General features: G+C 38.6%; 1 protein-coding gene across 1 annotated transcript in view; it reads left to right on the top strand.

Moving 5' to 3' along the window:
* Positions 1 to 14,147, top strand: part of PSMB7 (proteasome 20S subunit beta 7) — a 558,259-nt gene extending 544,112 nt beyond the window's left edge. The window contains exon 8 of the mRNA XM_044058618.1: positions 13,903 to 14,147. Coding sequence (XP_043914553.1) covers positions 13,903 to 14,014 — 112 coding nt within the window. The 3' untranslated portion in view covers positions 14,015 to 14,147. The remainder of the gene's footprint in view (positions 1 to 13,902) is intronic.
* Positions 14,148 to 15,400: the final 1,253 nt, after the last annotated feature.

Here is a 15,400-nt window from a genome sequence, read left to right as displayed (position 1 = left end):
CCACCCACTCACAGGGAGGCCGCAGCTCTAGAAGTTTCAAAGCTGCTTTTCAAAAGAGCCATCAAACAGGTTCCCCCGATCAGTCCGGATCAGGCTTCTACTCAAGGTTCTTTTTAGTGCCAAAAAAGACGGGGGACCTCAAGCCCTTTCTAGACCTGTCAACGTTGAATCTGTCTGTAGCCAAACAAATTCTGGATGGTCACCCTACAAGTCTATTCTATCTTATCTCCGGGAGTGCGACTGGATGTGCTTGTTAGACCTCCAGGATGCTTACTACCACATCAAGATACACAGAAGCTCCAGGAGGTTTCTGCGCTTCTGGCTGGGAGCCAGTCATTTTCAGTTCAGAGCCCTACACTTTGGTCTCACCACAGCCCCCCAGGGTGTTCACCAAGGTAATGTCAGTTGTAGCGGTTCACCTGAGGCTTCAGGATATTCAGATGTTTCCTTACCTGAACGACTGGCTCTTCGCTGCGCCCACCAGGCATCAGCTTTGTCTGGCCTGAGATTACTTCATTCGGTTGGCAGATCTACTGAGAATTAGTCAATGTTCAGAAATCCCATTTACAACCAGTACAAGTTCTAGATTTCATTGGGGCATGGTTAGGCACTTTGCAGATGAAGGTTTTCTTAACTCCAGACAGGATCTTGCACCTCAGGTGCCACATAGCTCAGATAGCGAGCTTCAAGTCTCCAAAGGCGAGTGAGGTTCTCCGGGCATTGGGCTCCATGGCTGCCTCCATATCGATTCTCTCTTGTGTGTGCCTTCATATGCGGGTTCTTCAATGGATTCTGGCTGTTCAATAGTCTTGGCTAGATCTGCCCATGGAATTTCCGATCAGGATCAGTCGCATCTGCAGGACGTCCCTTCTTTGGTGGTCAATATCACTGGAGAGATGATAGAAGGATGCCCCTTCGCATCATCTCCAGTCCGAGCCACAGTGACCACGGACGCCTCCCAACTCGGGTGGGTGGGACACTGGGAAGGACGGTCCAAGGCACGTGGTCCCAGTCAGAGACCAAATTGCACATAAATGTTCTAGAGATGAGGGCAGTGCTTTTAGTGTTGTAAGCCTTTCACACTGTTCTTCCTCTCGGATTGATTGCATTTCAGTCAGACAACATGTCTGTTGTCTGGTATATCAACAAGTAGGGGGAACCAGATCCTTCCCCCTATGTCCCGAGGCCATGAGAGTGTGGGAATGGGCGATCTCCACCGATCAGTTTCTGATAGCAACGCACATCCTGGGGAACTCCAGCATTTTAGCGGACAAATTGAGTCGGGCTATTCTGATGCCATACGAGTGGTCTCTGAAACAGTCAGTAGTGGAGGAGATCTTCCGTGCATGGGGTCAGCCTTGCTGCGATCTCTTCGCATCGCCTTCCAACGCGAAGTGCAGTGAGTTCTTCACTCTGATTCCCTCACCAGGGGAAGTCCCAAGAGACGCTCTAGTCCATGCTTGGCCCCCAGGCTTCTGTATGCTTATTCATCATTGCTACTCATTCCGAAGTTTCTTCAGAAAGCTTGCCGACTTCGGTGCAAAGTTATCCTCATTGTCTTCTTTTGGCCACAGGTTTGGTTCCCATTCCTTTGGTCTCATCTCTTAGCTCCTCCGTGGTTTCCGGATCCCTGCCCAGATCTAATCTCCCATCCGTCGGGTGCCCGTCTGCCCGACTTGGGCAGCCTAAAGTTGACAGCCTGATTGCTCCAGTTCCGTTGATTGCCAGGACTCCCAATCTTTCATCCCCGGGAAAATCCATTCTGGTGGCTTCTCTTAAAGATTCCACTAGGAAGCTTTTTTGCAGTAAATGGAAGCGTTTTTCCATTTGGGCCGCCGAGACAGCCCCTGTTCCAGCGGTGTTGGATTTCTTGTATGGCATTTTTCAGCAAGGAGTTGGCTCCTCCATAATGAAAGTACAATTGGCAGCCATTTCTAATTTTCATGTTGGTGAAGACAACATTGCCTTAGCCTCCTCTAGGCTGTGTAAGGCTTTTCTTAAAGGCACTTTTATGTTGCGTCCTCCTGTCAAGGATTCAGTGCCTCCTTGGGACTTTACCTTGGTCTTACAAGCATTGGTGGCTCCTCCATTCGAACCTGCAGCTTCAGTGGATTTGAAATTTTTATCCTGAAAGACAGCTTTCCTAGTCATTACATCTGCTAGGAGGGTTTCTGAGCTTCAAGCTCTGTCTGCCGTGCCTCCTTATTTGTCCTTCCATAAGGATAGGGTCTCTCTCCGTACTAATCCTTCCTTCTTACCCAGAGTGGCATCTGAAACCAGCAAACCAGTCCATTAATCTGCGTGTTTTCTTCCCTAGCTTCCAAAATAAAGGTGAATACAAACTTCATTTGTTAGATGTTCATAGACAACTTCGCTTCTATCTTCATAGAACAAAATCATTCCGCAAAACTGACCAGTTTCTTTTTCCAAAGCTTTTCTTGTTAAAGCTGTTTCTAAAATTTCTTTGGCCAGATGGATCAGTCTGCATTTTGCATGCCTGCAAAGCAAAAGGTTTATCTCCTCCTGGTATTGTTAAAGCTCACTCTATCAGGTCCATGGCGACTTCTGCTGCCTTTTGGTCTAGGGTTCCTTTGAATGACATTTGTGCAGCAGCGACCTGGGCTAATCCACATACCTTCATTTCCCATTACAAATTAGGTCTGATTTCTAGGGGTAGAGCATCCTTTGGCTCTGCGGTGCTCAGGGATATCCTTCCATAAGAGCCTCACAGGATTGGAGTAGCTGGGGACTCTGTCCCACAGGTTGCAGATAAAATGAAGTTAACTACTTCAGATAAAGAAGTTATGTACTCACCATAACATTCCATCTGAGTAGGTATACTTCATTTTTCTGCAACCTTCCCTCCCTCCGTTCCCCCGGACATTGTCCTGTTTTTACAGGTTTTGGTTCATTGGGCTGAGTTGCTTATGTATTTAGTTGCAGCTAACTCGATCTGAGGGAAGGTAGGAGATGGTAGTGCGTTATGGGTAGGGGAGGAGCTCGGAGCTTGGAAGCTTGGAACAGATGCTAGAAAAAAGTTTCCGGCTCGGATCCGATACGGATCCGAATACTCACAGGTTGCAGAAAAATGAAGTATAACTACTCAGATGGAACGTTATGGTGAGTACATAACTTCTTTCTTCAGATGGTTGAGTTCTAAACATTAATTTAGCATGGTTACAAACTTCAGTGGGTATCCTCTCCTATTCAGATGGGGTCCCTCCACCTCCATATTCATCTGTTCCCTCAAATATTTTCAGGTGCATTGTCTCAAGAAGTGATTGAGCCATTTCACTCTTTCTAACTAGTCAAAGGTTTCTATTCAGGGATGTTTCTGCTTTCAAGAAAAGGAAGACATATAGAGACCAATTTTAGATATTTAAAAACTGAATGCATTTCTCTTGGTAACAAAATTCAAAATGTTCATCTTGCAAGCCCGTTTTCCACCAGCGTCACCCAAGAATTTTCTGCTTGTGTCAGACCTCAAAGATGCCAGTCTCTGGACAAGGAGGTGGTATTTGAGGCCTATGTGATACCATCTACATCCTGAGTGGTCTTTCCAACAGATAAGTCAATTCTTAGTTGCTAGGATGTCTTGACAAGACCCAACACCTGTGGGGCAGTCCCACATAAGCCAGACAAAGTTCTTTGTCAACCAAAAGATGAACATTGAGTCAAATAGTCTGCAGTTGATTCTGTTATTGTGGTAGCTGCCACCAAAAGAGAACTTTCTGAAGACTTTCTTTATCCATCCTCCCAACAGAGAATTCAGGCAATGGATATGCTAGGGAAATGGGCATATGCTTCAGTACCATTGCATTAAGAGCCTTGAACTATGCCATACATAAACCGGTTTCAGGGAGGTTTGCCTCAATAGGCCACATCTCTAGTGAAAGCCCCTCTAACAGCAGAGTCCACAAAGTAACCAGAAGCCGCCTTGGCTGCCATGTCCTCTGTCACCAGTTTATTCATGTGCTTAATGCATAATGTGATTGGAGCAGCTGGGGCAGCCGGGACTGGCTTTAGTATGAGATTCCATGCATGGCTGTGCCTGTATGATTTTGCAAACGATTTTAAAATGTCTTTCACAAGTGGCCCACTTGACATGTCCTCTTTGTTTGGCCCATCTGTAAAAGAGAGGATTTAGAAGAGTGAGCAAGATAAGATTCTTTCTGCAGTCCGAGGGATATTTGAGGCTCCACAGAGATCCAACAGTAGGAACCAGAAAGGCCTTTGTGCACTCTAGTATTGGAAGTCCAAACATCAGTTTGACTCACCTTCTGACAAGGGAGGTTTAGACAGAGATGGCCTCTTCGAAGGGCACAGGCCCAGAGGCCACGAGAGTTCAAAGAACCAGGGATATTGTAGGCATTTTTCAGACAGAAGACCTCAGAATCCCTGAAGGTCTCTCCAAGACATTTAAAGATACTGAATGAGTTGCAGATTCCAATGCTTCCAAATAGGAGACAGTCAGTCATCAGTTCAGAGTCTTATTTGGACTCAACACAGTCCCCCTCCCAAGATGTTTAAATTTTATGTCCGTCGTTGCAGCCTATCTGTGAGTTTTGGGTTGCAAGATTTTCCCATATCTGGATGATTGCCTATTCCTGCCCCCTCAGTGGAGTGTCTTCCGCAGGCCAGAAATTACCTTCATCGTTGCCAGTCCCTCAGGATATCAGTGAACATAGAAAAATCCAATCTCAAACCTACTTAGAAAATTGTTTTCATTTGGTTTTGTGTGGATAATCTCACTTCCATCAAAGTTCAGACTTTACCATCTGCAGTTCAGTCTCTGCTTCTCAACCACTTTCCCCTAACAGCTTTGGGTCTAAGAATGTTAGGCCTGATGGTATCATCAATATTAGTGATTCACTTTACTGGCTTTCACAGCAGCATTTTTGCATAGTCTCCTTTAAGCTCCATGATCACAGCGCCTTCATCCCTTATCAAAGACCATAAGCATTACAGATTCTTGCAGGAAGCATCTCAGGTGGTGGTTGCAATCTCCAGTGGTCTGGGTGAGCAGACTATTTCGTTAAGTTTCATCAGTAGCCGCAGTGGCCATGGACATCCTCCCAGGGGGATACACATTTCCAAGATAGAATTGTTCAAGGTCTGTGGACAGACAACAAGGCCATCTTTCACATAAATGTCTTGGAGTTAAGGGCAGTTTTCCTAGGTTTGCAGAGCTTCAGGCTTTCGTCTGGGAGTGATATCTATCCAAACGTATCATGATAGTTTGGTACATCAATAAGCAAGCGGGAACTAAATCCTTACCCCTTATGTTGGGAAGTAATGAGGGTTTACCAGTGGGTGACAGATGTGAACCACTTTCTTGTAGCAGCACACATCCCGGGAGATACTTATTTGCCCTTGAGACAGGCTCAGCAGAGATTCTGTTGCTGTACAAGTGACCCTTCAATCCAGCAATGGCCAAGAAGCTATTCAGTCACTGGACACACTTTGTTGCAATCCATTTGCAACCCCATGCAGTAACGAATGCAGCTACTATTTTGCCATGATTCCCCTCTGGGACAGCTGCTTAGGGACATGTGATGATCCCCCACCCCCCAGGCCTCTCTACGCTCACCCAACTCTCCCCCTAAATTCCAGATTAATGCAGAAAGCAGTGAGGTGCACAGCAGCAGTCATCCTCATAGCTTGCTTCTGGCCAGACATATAGTTCCCCTTCTACAGCCATACTTGAAAAAGTGTCCCTGGCTCTTGGATCCCACTCAGAATCTGATTTCAAGCACCTCTGGGGAGCCACACCTGATCATGTGCAACTTGAAACTAACAGCTTTTTCTCTACTTCCAGTGATGGCCAGTGATTATTTCCTTCCCTGCAGAAGTGATCAAGATTTTAACGGCATCTCAAAGGACTTCAACTTGCAAGTCTATCGCAACAAATGGAAAAGATTTGCATCCCTGACTTGTCCACAAAATACTGACTCCTTAGCCCTGATCACAGCAAAGTCCAGTTGGCTGCTATTTCAAACTTCCACATTAGCTTTCTAGAGCATTCTTTAGCCTCTCACAAACTCTGCAAAGCCTTTTTGTAAGGAACTTTCTAAGACCACAGATAAGAGATCCGGTCCCACCTTGGGATCTGAATTTAGTGTTGGATGCTCTCACTAGACCCCCATTTGAACCAGCCTTTTTTGATGAACTAAAATATTTTATAGAAAACTATTTTTCTTGTTTCCATAACTTCATCCAGAAGGATTTCAGAACTTCTTGCACTATTATCCTCTTCCCCGTACTTAGTATTCCATAAAGGCAGAGTATTTATAAGAACAAATCCATCATTTCTCTTAAGTGGCTTCTGAATTTAATGTTTCTCAGCTCATTCATCTACCTGTGTTCTTTCTGTTATACAGACAGAGGAATACAGTCTACATACCTTGGTCATATATAGGCAATTGTTTCCACATTTACCATTTTCATGTAGAAGAAAAGATGAGCAGCAGTCTTCTTTGCCTCTAACAAACTGGGAAAGAAAGTATGTAAGGTGTCAGTTCATGATGGCCTTTAGACTCCATTTCCGTTTACACAGCCAGCAAAAAAGCTCCTCCTAACAAACAGAGTGCTCATTCTGCTAGAGAATTTGCAGCTTATGCTGCCTTCTTCAGGGCCTCTCCAGTGGACCAGATTTGTGAAGCTTCCACATGGTCTTCCATGCACACCTTTATTGAACAGTATAAATGGGACTGTGCCTCCAGGGCAAGCACATCTTTTGGTGGTCCTATCTTGAAAGGGTCTCCTGTCATGAGACCACCTGAGGTGCATTGTCGCTTGGGATTCTGAACCACTTGTCTGATTAGATGGGCTGGATGAATAGGATACCAAAGATATGAACATACCATAATGATGGATCTTTTATTCATGTTCCTCTGTCCCCTCTCCATATTCTGAAGGATCCCTCAGTTATTATCAATTTAATACTTGTTCAAGAAAGTTTATTAATACTTAGATGTTAAGGTACCAGACAAAATCGGAGGTATGTGAGGGAAGTGGTGCACGATTGGTGGGAAAAATCTTAAAGGGGGTTTAGATTGGAGCATTGATGCTGCTAAGCCAGATAAGATGAATGGCTCAAGGACCCACTCGCCATATCAGATGGACACTATTGAAAGGATCTATCTTTGTGGTAAGTACATAACTTGTTTTATGTTTGTAAAGGTCTGTGCTCACCATTTTTTTTTTAAATTCCATTTCTCAATGAGGAGTTTAATTTTATTTAGGATATTACTAAAATTATTTAGAATTTCATCTAAATTGCTGGTTAAGATAATACCCAAATATTTAATTGTATTATCTGTGGCTATATATTTGGCAAACTGTTTGTCATTCTTATTAGAATTTCAGTTGAATCTTTGTTTTTGTTGAATTTGAACCCAGACATTTTATGGAAGTATTCTATAACATCCAATAAAGATTTCAAAGTATTATGATCAATGTTAATAAAATGTCATCAGCAAATAGTTGAATCTTTGATACTAAAGTGTCTGTGAAATGAGTTCCTTTAATGTTTGGATTCATTCTAACAGTTTGCAAATGGCTCGGTGACTAAAGCAAAATAATAGGGGGGATAAAGGGCAACCCTGTTTTGTAAACTCAGTGATTTTAATTGATGTAGAGGTTCTTAACCCAATCTTAATATAAGCTAAGGAATTTTCATGTAGGCGTTTGAGTTAACTCATGCAATCCATATTCTTCCAGAGTCTGAAACGGATAATCCCAGCAGACTGCATCAAAGGTGCTTTTTATATCTAAACTTGCTATAGTCATTTCATATAGTTTACAATTAATATAATCAGTTAATGTGAGGATTCCTTTAATATCATGTGTGTTCCTATCTTTTATAAATCCAGTTTGGTCTTAATCAATTAAAGGGATCAAATTGCCATAAATATTTTGTAGTCTGTTTAATAATAGGGACATTACGAGGAACATTCTTTAGGATCTTTGTCTGATTTTAAAATTGGATGTATTTGGAGTATATTTCCAAGGAGGGGGGATGGTGATATTTTCTTTAATTGAGTTGTATACTTTTAAAAGTAAATGTTAAAACTTCCCTGGGTAATAACTTGCACAATCCTACGATAATATAAATTCCAGGTGCCTTATTTAATTTTAATTTATTAATTTGTGACCGTGTCTGATATTGTAATTGATTTATCAATTAACTTTATATGTTCGTGTTTATTCTTGATGTATCTTTTAAAGAAGGATTTTACTACCATTTGTGGTTGATTTTCTATGATCTTATTAATTAAGTTAGTGTTTTCTAAAAGATTCTAAAATACCTTTAGTCGTAGACTTTTTTCTTAGTACCAGGGAAGTATAATTCTGTAATCTGATTAGAATGTATAATCTTATTGGTTCTGTTTGCTATTCGTCTTTGATTTATGGGGTTAATGGAGTAAAATTAAATTTTTCTAAGTTAATTATAGCTTTATGACATAGTATCTGTAAATAACTTCTCATCATATTCCCTTTGAAAACTAGTGTTTCATTTTTGCATATCAAGCTTTAATTTATCCAGTTTCAGTTGTAAATCTTCAAGTTCTTTATCCCAATGTTTTTTTCTTATTTATAACCAAGCTAGTATTCTGCCATGCAAATAACGCCAGTGAATCCCACACAAATATTTCTCAAGTATCGACAGTATGATTTATTTCTTTTTAAAGTTTGAATTTCCTTAGCATAAAATTCCTTGAAGTCTTTTAAATTAGTTATGTAAGGTGGATTTACACATTGTTTGGGATTCATTATTAAATCAAATGTGATTGCATAATCAGGGGACATGCAACTAACTTAAGTCTATCAACTTCAGAAGAAATGTTTCTAGACTTGTATACCCTATCTATTCTTGAATGATTACCATGGCAATGGGAATTGTATGTGAAAAAAAAAAAAGTGAGTTAGGGTCAGCAAAATCATTAACATCCGTAATATTAATAGTATTGATCAAGTCTAATAATGCTTTTGATGTGCTTAATTTTCCACATGTACTTGATTGCATTAGTATCCTCACCAGATTAAAATGCAGTTGAAATGTCTTGCAAGTATTGTATTCCCCTTAGAGTACTGTACAATATCTTCAAAATTATGCTTGTCCATTTTGACTCCTAATGCAGGAATCCAGTATAAATAAGCTCATGTAAAGTTTACCATTTATTTTCAAGGATACTAAACATAACATGCCAGAATTATAAGTGTTTATAATTTTACGCATTAAAACCTAGTTTCTTCACAGAATTGCTACCCCTCTTTCTTTTATGATGCGAATTTACTAAGACTGAATTAAGTATGTCTCTCCCTGTAATGGGTTTCCTGAAGAAAAACAACTTGAGCATTAAATAATTTTAGATATTTAAAAGGACTTCCTCTCTTACAATAGTTTAGACCCTTAACATTAACTGAGATGCATTTATTACATGTATTGTGATTAGCAGCATATTTAGACATGTATATCTAGTATTGTTTTAGGAGATTAAAAAATAAACATCTTAAGAAAAAAATAATTGTACTCATCTTCTAGTATTTTAAAAATAGCAATCTTAGACACCTGTAAGCAAGCATTAAAATAAAAAAATTAACATCAAAATAAAATAGCAAACTAAACCCAACACGAGTATAAAACCCCGCACTTGAATAGTTACCATCCAAGTGTACCTTCTAACTTGGTCACAAGACCAGTTCTTTGCTCTGTATAAAATATTAACTCTGTACTGAAAATAGTAAACTAGTTTTTATAAATGTTTGAGTTACAAACATTGAAGCCTAAGCTTTTGGAATTAAATTAAAACCATAGCAAAGGCTAATATGAAAATAAGTATACTCAAATCAGTTAGATTGCTATGTGAAACTTGTCTAGATTTTTAACTGCATGAATAAGGAAAAAATAAAAAAATCATCATGTTTATATTTAAGTACAAGCTAGGAATAAATATCAAGTGAACCAATAAGAAGCTTATAGAACACAAACTTTAAAGCACCCTCTTGAAATTCAGAAGTAAAATATCAGGGAAAAAAAACATAATGTACATCTCAAATTACAATATCAGAGATAAAAGTTGCAATCTATAAAATAAGACTCTCATAACAATGTGCTTGCTTCGGTTAAAGAAGGTCTTAAGTTGTAAGAGCGTAAAATAAATATAATTGGAGGAGCTTGTTCAGGAATGCTCCTTGATTTAGTTCACCTGATTAGGGAATTAGAGTACCTGTAAGTACTACTACATAAGTTTAAGAAGCCAAATAAGTTTAGAAGCAACAGTGAGCAGTTTCCCATATTAAACAGATATGAATTTCCAGTATTAGGCTGTAAATGATATTCACACACTAGACTTGTATAATAACCTGTCACTTAAGCCATTCAGCTGTGACAAGTCAGTAGAAATCATTTGTAAAATGTTACAATAAAAATTATATTTATTGATGCAACTTAATCTTACTGATCACTTTAAGACATTATCTCTCTAAAACAGCAAAAAGCCATATAGTATAAGCAAAATCCAAAGATTAGTCATTAGCATATTCGTGGAGTGAGCATGTCTGTTTTCTTTTACATCTGACAATGTGCAAATGAGCTAGATGTACTGATAGCATAAATAGGAGGGAGAGAGGGAAAGACGAGGTGTCTTGAAAGATTTACACCTAGATAGCATGCAGTTAGTCATGCTAAACTAATTGTATATGATTGACAACTACATGTGTTTGTAGCCATCTAGATTCTTTGCATTTAAAAGACAGAAGTTATTGTGAAAGTAAGAAATTTAATTGTTGATTAAATATACATTTCCATTTATTTAGGACTGGAGTTATTGCAGTAAAAGTACAAGGGAACAAGCATTAACAAATCAGAATAAATCAACTGCAAAAAATGTGTTTGTAAGGTAGTACTGAGTACTACCTTGAACAGCTCTGGAACACTTGATAAGTGATTTTTTAAAGATAACTTTCTATAAACATCTAATCACTTTATCTAACATGTCCTAGTCCTTTATATAGTAATAGTCTAAAGTCATGGTGTATTAGTACTCATTTTTGTTTTTGTTTTTTTTTTTTTCCTTATTTTTTCACTTTCATTTTTTTCCTCTCCTCTCTCCCCTCCCTAGCACTTCTTTCCTCGTTCCCCTCTTTGTTCTTGTTGATCTTTGTCACCTAGAATCAGTTACTGTTCAGCTGTGTCAAAAAACAAGTGGTGAAAGCAGTATAAGCATATTGTCATACCAATAATTGTGTGGCTGACAGTCATCAATCATTTCCATGCCCATTTCTCTCTTCAATCATTACAGACATGCCCACCTTCAGAAAGAACCAAGTCTGAGGTACTAAACCATGTTATAACCAAAAACCCAGTGAATCCTTATAACTAAAATATATCTACTGTAAGGGCTCAATGTCATCTGAAATCCCATTAAGTGAATTTTTGTCCTTAAAACGGCAGAATGCAGGAGTAACTCACATATAGCCTTTAACCCCAGAGATTACATCATCACAGAGCCACACAGCACTTTGCCAAGGATTCATAAAGCTACGTTATATAAAGAAAAACTGTTTAAAGTAATAAAAAAAGAGAGAAGGAAAGAGACTAAATGAATCATATCTACTCGAGATCTCTTTGGGAATCCAAGGATGATGCAAGTTAGCAGTTTAAATGTTTGTGTATCGCATGCAGAGTGCAAGAGAAACTGCTTTTTTATTTATTTATTTATTTATTTTTTTTTTTTGAGAGAGAATTTCTAGTCAAAGGGAGTCACCTTATTTAGGCAAACATAAAGTATCAAAGTACATTTCTATAGCTGTGTCTAAAATGTCTAAATATGAAACGGAACTGCCTTAAAAGCAAATATTTGAAGCAACAATAATGAAAAGCAAACCTCTAGTCAACTATGGAGCTTTAAAATAGCTACTGATAAATGTACATCTACTTATTACATAAGTTAAGAGTTTGAAGAAATGTACTGAAAAGCCTATAATTGTTTAAAGAGCCCCTATAAAAAAATCACTCTTAAGTATCTTGTAAAGAGGCAGAGTACTAATAAAAAATAGCATTACTGTTTTTTCTTTTAAAGAATCCGTATAAATCAAATTAATAAAAAAAGGACTGCAAATGAAAAATAATATATAAAGGCAAATATAGACAGATTATTTTTTACCTTGTTTATGCTTTGAATGTGTACTCCATGAGAGTGAAATTACTTCAGTGTGTGATAGCAAATTGATATTCATTCTTAGTAGAAATTAGTATAGCAAAAGGGAATTCATTTGTATAAAATAAAGGTGACAGAATTGAGAACAAAAGATTTATTTGTCTTTTAATTTTCTTTTTTTTTTTTTGGCTCCAACAATTTTCCAGTCATTCTTCGCAGCTTGTCCCTTCATTGAACAGGAGCACCAATCCATACCCTTTGATTGTTCTAAAATGTTGCCAGATGTTAAAGAAATAGCTGTATCTGATGTATCAAATACGTTGATTACACCAGGGAGAAAAACATTTGTCTGGAAATAACAGATGAGTTTTAACTTGTTTCTTGTTAACTCCTTTATTACAGGGATGAACTCTTTACCTCTCAAAATAACTGTAGAGGAGTAATTGTCGAATCTTATTATGTGGTCCTTATATTTGACAGGAGAGTTTTGACCATGCTGTCTAACGCAAGTTATTTGTCTTGAAGAGAAAAATCTTACTATTACAGATCTTGGTTTATAGTTTGGTTTGGTGGAAGACATGAGAGATGCTAAGAACATGTGTGCTGTTTTGATTCCAAATGGAAGAGGTTCAGGTAATTTCAAAATATCAGGAATCCAGGTACTAAGGAAATTCAACATGTCATCTTCTGTTTTCTCTGGCAGATCATAAGTATGAAGATTTCTCTGAGATCTGTAGCAAGGAAGTATTTTACTTTAACAGAAATCCCACTTGTTCTTCAGTAACTCTTACCTCTGACATTTAAAGCTTCTTCGATGTTAGTGATATGAGTTTTCTGATGTAAGACCATCTCCTTTAGTTGATCCATCTGATTTTTACACTCTTCCTTAAAAGTGTTTAATATGTTCATTTTTTCTGTTTTATTGATAAATCATGTATACTGGTGAATAAAGATTAATAACTTTGTTGAAAGACAAGTCTTGAATTGTTCGCTCATACTGAAGAACTCTAGAGTCTTTTTCGATTGTAAATGACAGGAATTTGATACAGAACAGTTTAAAAAAAAAAACTGAATATACACTTAGAGTTCTTGGTGGATGAAGAGTAACACAGAAAGAAAGTCCATATTCTTAAGTACTTGAAAATTCCTGTCAGAAATGTATTTAAGATAGAACAGCGAAAAAGTGCTGTTAGCCTGACACCATCTTGGCCACATCCCCTGCACAGTAGGTTTGTGACAGGTGTCCTTATAAGCCACACCATCCACTCTTTTGAAAGGGTCAGTTGCCAGTTATGATTCCCCTGCTCCTCCCTACAGTTATTTCCTGAGTTGCACAAGTCCATTCCTAGTACCATGATTTGTCATTCAAATAGCATTCCCACTTCTTTGCCAGTTTTCTATTACTGTTTTTCTTACAGACTGACTTGATGTCTGTCAACATTTCACATTTATTAGAATAACATTAACTATTTATATAACTGAAATATAAACAAATTGTGAATATTAGGTTTTCCTCATTTTGCTGTGCAGTTTGTGCGAATTCCCTGTTGGGCATCTCCAGCATGGTTTTCTCTTATGGTACTTTTTATATGAATTAAGAGGGAACGAGTTGGTGAGTAACGCTATGTGACCTGGTAAGTTTTGTGCTGAAATTTATGTAGCATTGTTCACGTTGTATTACTAAACAGAAAAAATCTTAACAGTTGAAGACATTGTAATTATTATTTTCCTCTAACAGGTCTGGCAGTTACAAGTACAAAAGAGGGACTACTGGCGTTCTCACAAAAAACATCACCCCTTTGGATATTGATGTAGTAGAAGAAGTTGTACAGAGAATGGATACCTCTTAAGAATTTTAGATTTCTAGTGTTTTCAGTACCTTGCTGTGCATGGTGTTTACGATGGCATATCTGTTAAGCATCTTATGACAGAGTTGTTAAATGTTCTAGTGCACTTTTTAGAATTAAATTGAAATGGAAAGTACTTGGATATTTGTTTCTGAATAATTTTATTGGGTATGAATAAGCAGCATACAACAGTGTATCATAATACACATTGAAAGCAGCATGTTTGTGTGAAAGCATTTTTTCTTCAAGGCACTTTGGGTGTATCTAGCATCTCTGCAGGTGGATGACCTGGAATTCACTGTGCTTTAACTGCAGAAGTATTACTTGATGGATTGTTCTTAAATTACACACCTTTTTCATAATTAATTTATTAAATACTGTCTCAAATGTTCTCTTTCTGCAGAGTAGAACATTCAGGAACTTCCACCCCATTTATTGTATGTTTGGAAAGGTGTCTTTACCAACCCCACCCCCAAAACACTACAGATGTCACAATTTGATGTTTTTAATGATCTTTAACTCTCAGAGACGTTTGTGTGGGAGTGAGTTATAATTTCTGGTTGTTTTCTTTGAAATTCTACCTGTTACTGCAGGTCATGAATCAAGGTGTTTGCACTGGGTATTATGACACAGAAGTCGGCTGGGGGTGCCTTCTGTGCAGAGTCTGCATTTCCTCCCTGTGGTCGCGTGGGTTTCCTCCGAGTGCTCCAGTTTCTTCCCACAATCCCATAAGACATGCTGTAGGTGGATTGGACACTCTAAATTGGCCCTAGGTGTGAGTGCGTGCATGTGTGCCTTGTGTGAAAGGTTGGGTGCTGGGCTGGCAGCTCAACACCGTAAAACTCCACTGCCAATCATGAGCGGACAGGTGATCCACTGTGGTGACCCCTAACCGGGGAAAAGCCGAAGAAGAATTATGACACAGAAGTCTGCCAGGAAATGTTCAGCCCACTAATTTTGTAAGATGTTTTCTGTCTCTCACACTGTGCGTATTATTTTTGCCCTTGTCTCACACAAAGTGTCTTGTTTTTGCAGTAATCCTTGAAAAGGTTGAGCAAACATGTTTTCAATACGTGTAGAATTTATTCTTTTGAACATCCCTGCTGCACAGTACATTCCACAGAAATGTACATGGTCCAGTCTGCTGCAAAAATGTATACTTTTTGCAATAAAGTTAAATACTATTGCAAAAAGCAAGTGCAGAGTCTATGCTGCAGTAAGTCTGCCACAAAATATGCTGCTGTACAAGTCCCAAACAAATGAATTAACCGAGTACTTAATCTCACCCTATGTAAAGAGGGGCTTAGCATTTCACAGGGATTCGGTTGTCATTATGTCATGCTCCTCCCTCAAGTGCCTTTGGAAGACTCTTTCTTTAGTAGAGTAGCA

This window comes from Protopterus annectens, chromosome 16.part0, assembly GCF_019279795.1.
Source record: "Protopterus annectens isolate FY-2018-M chromosome 16.part0, PAN1.0, whole genome shotgun sequence".
In the NCBI taxonomy this organism is placed as follows: Eukaryota; Metazoa; Chordata; order Ceratodontiformes; family Protopteridae; genus Protopterus; species Protopterus annectens.
The sequence above is the reverse complement of the archived record's forward strand: the minus strand, read 5'-3'. Positions and strand labels throughout refer to the sequence as shown.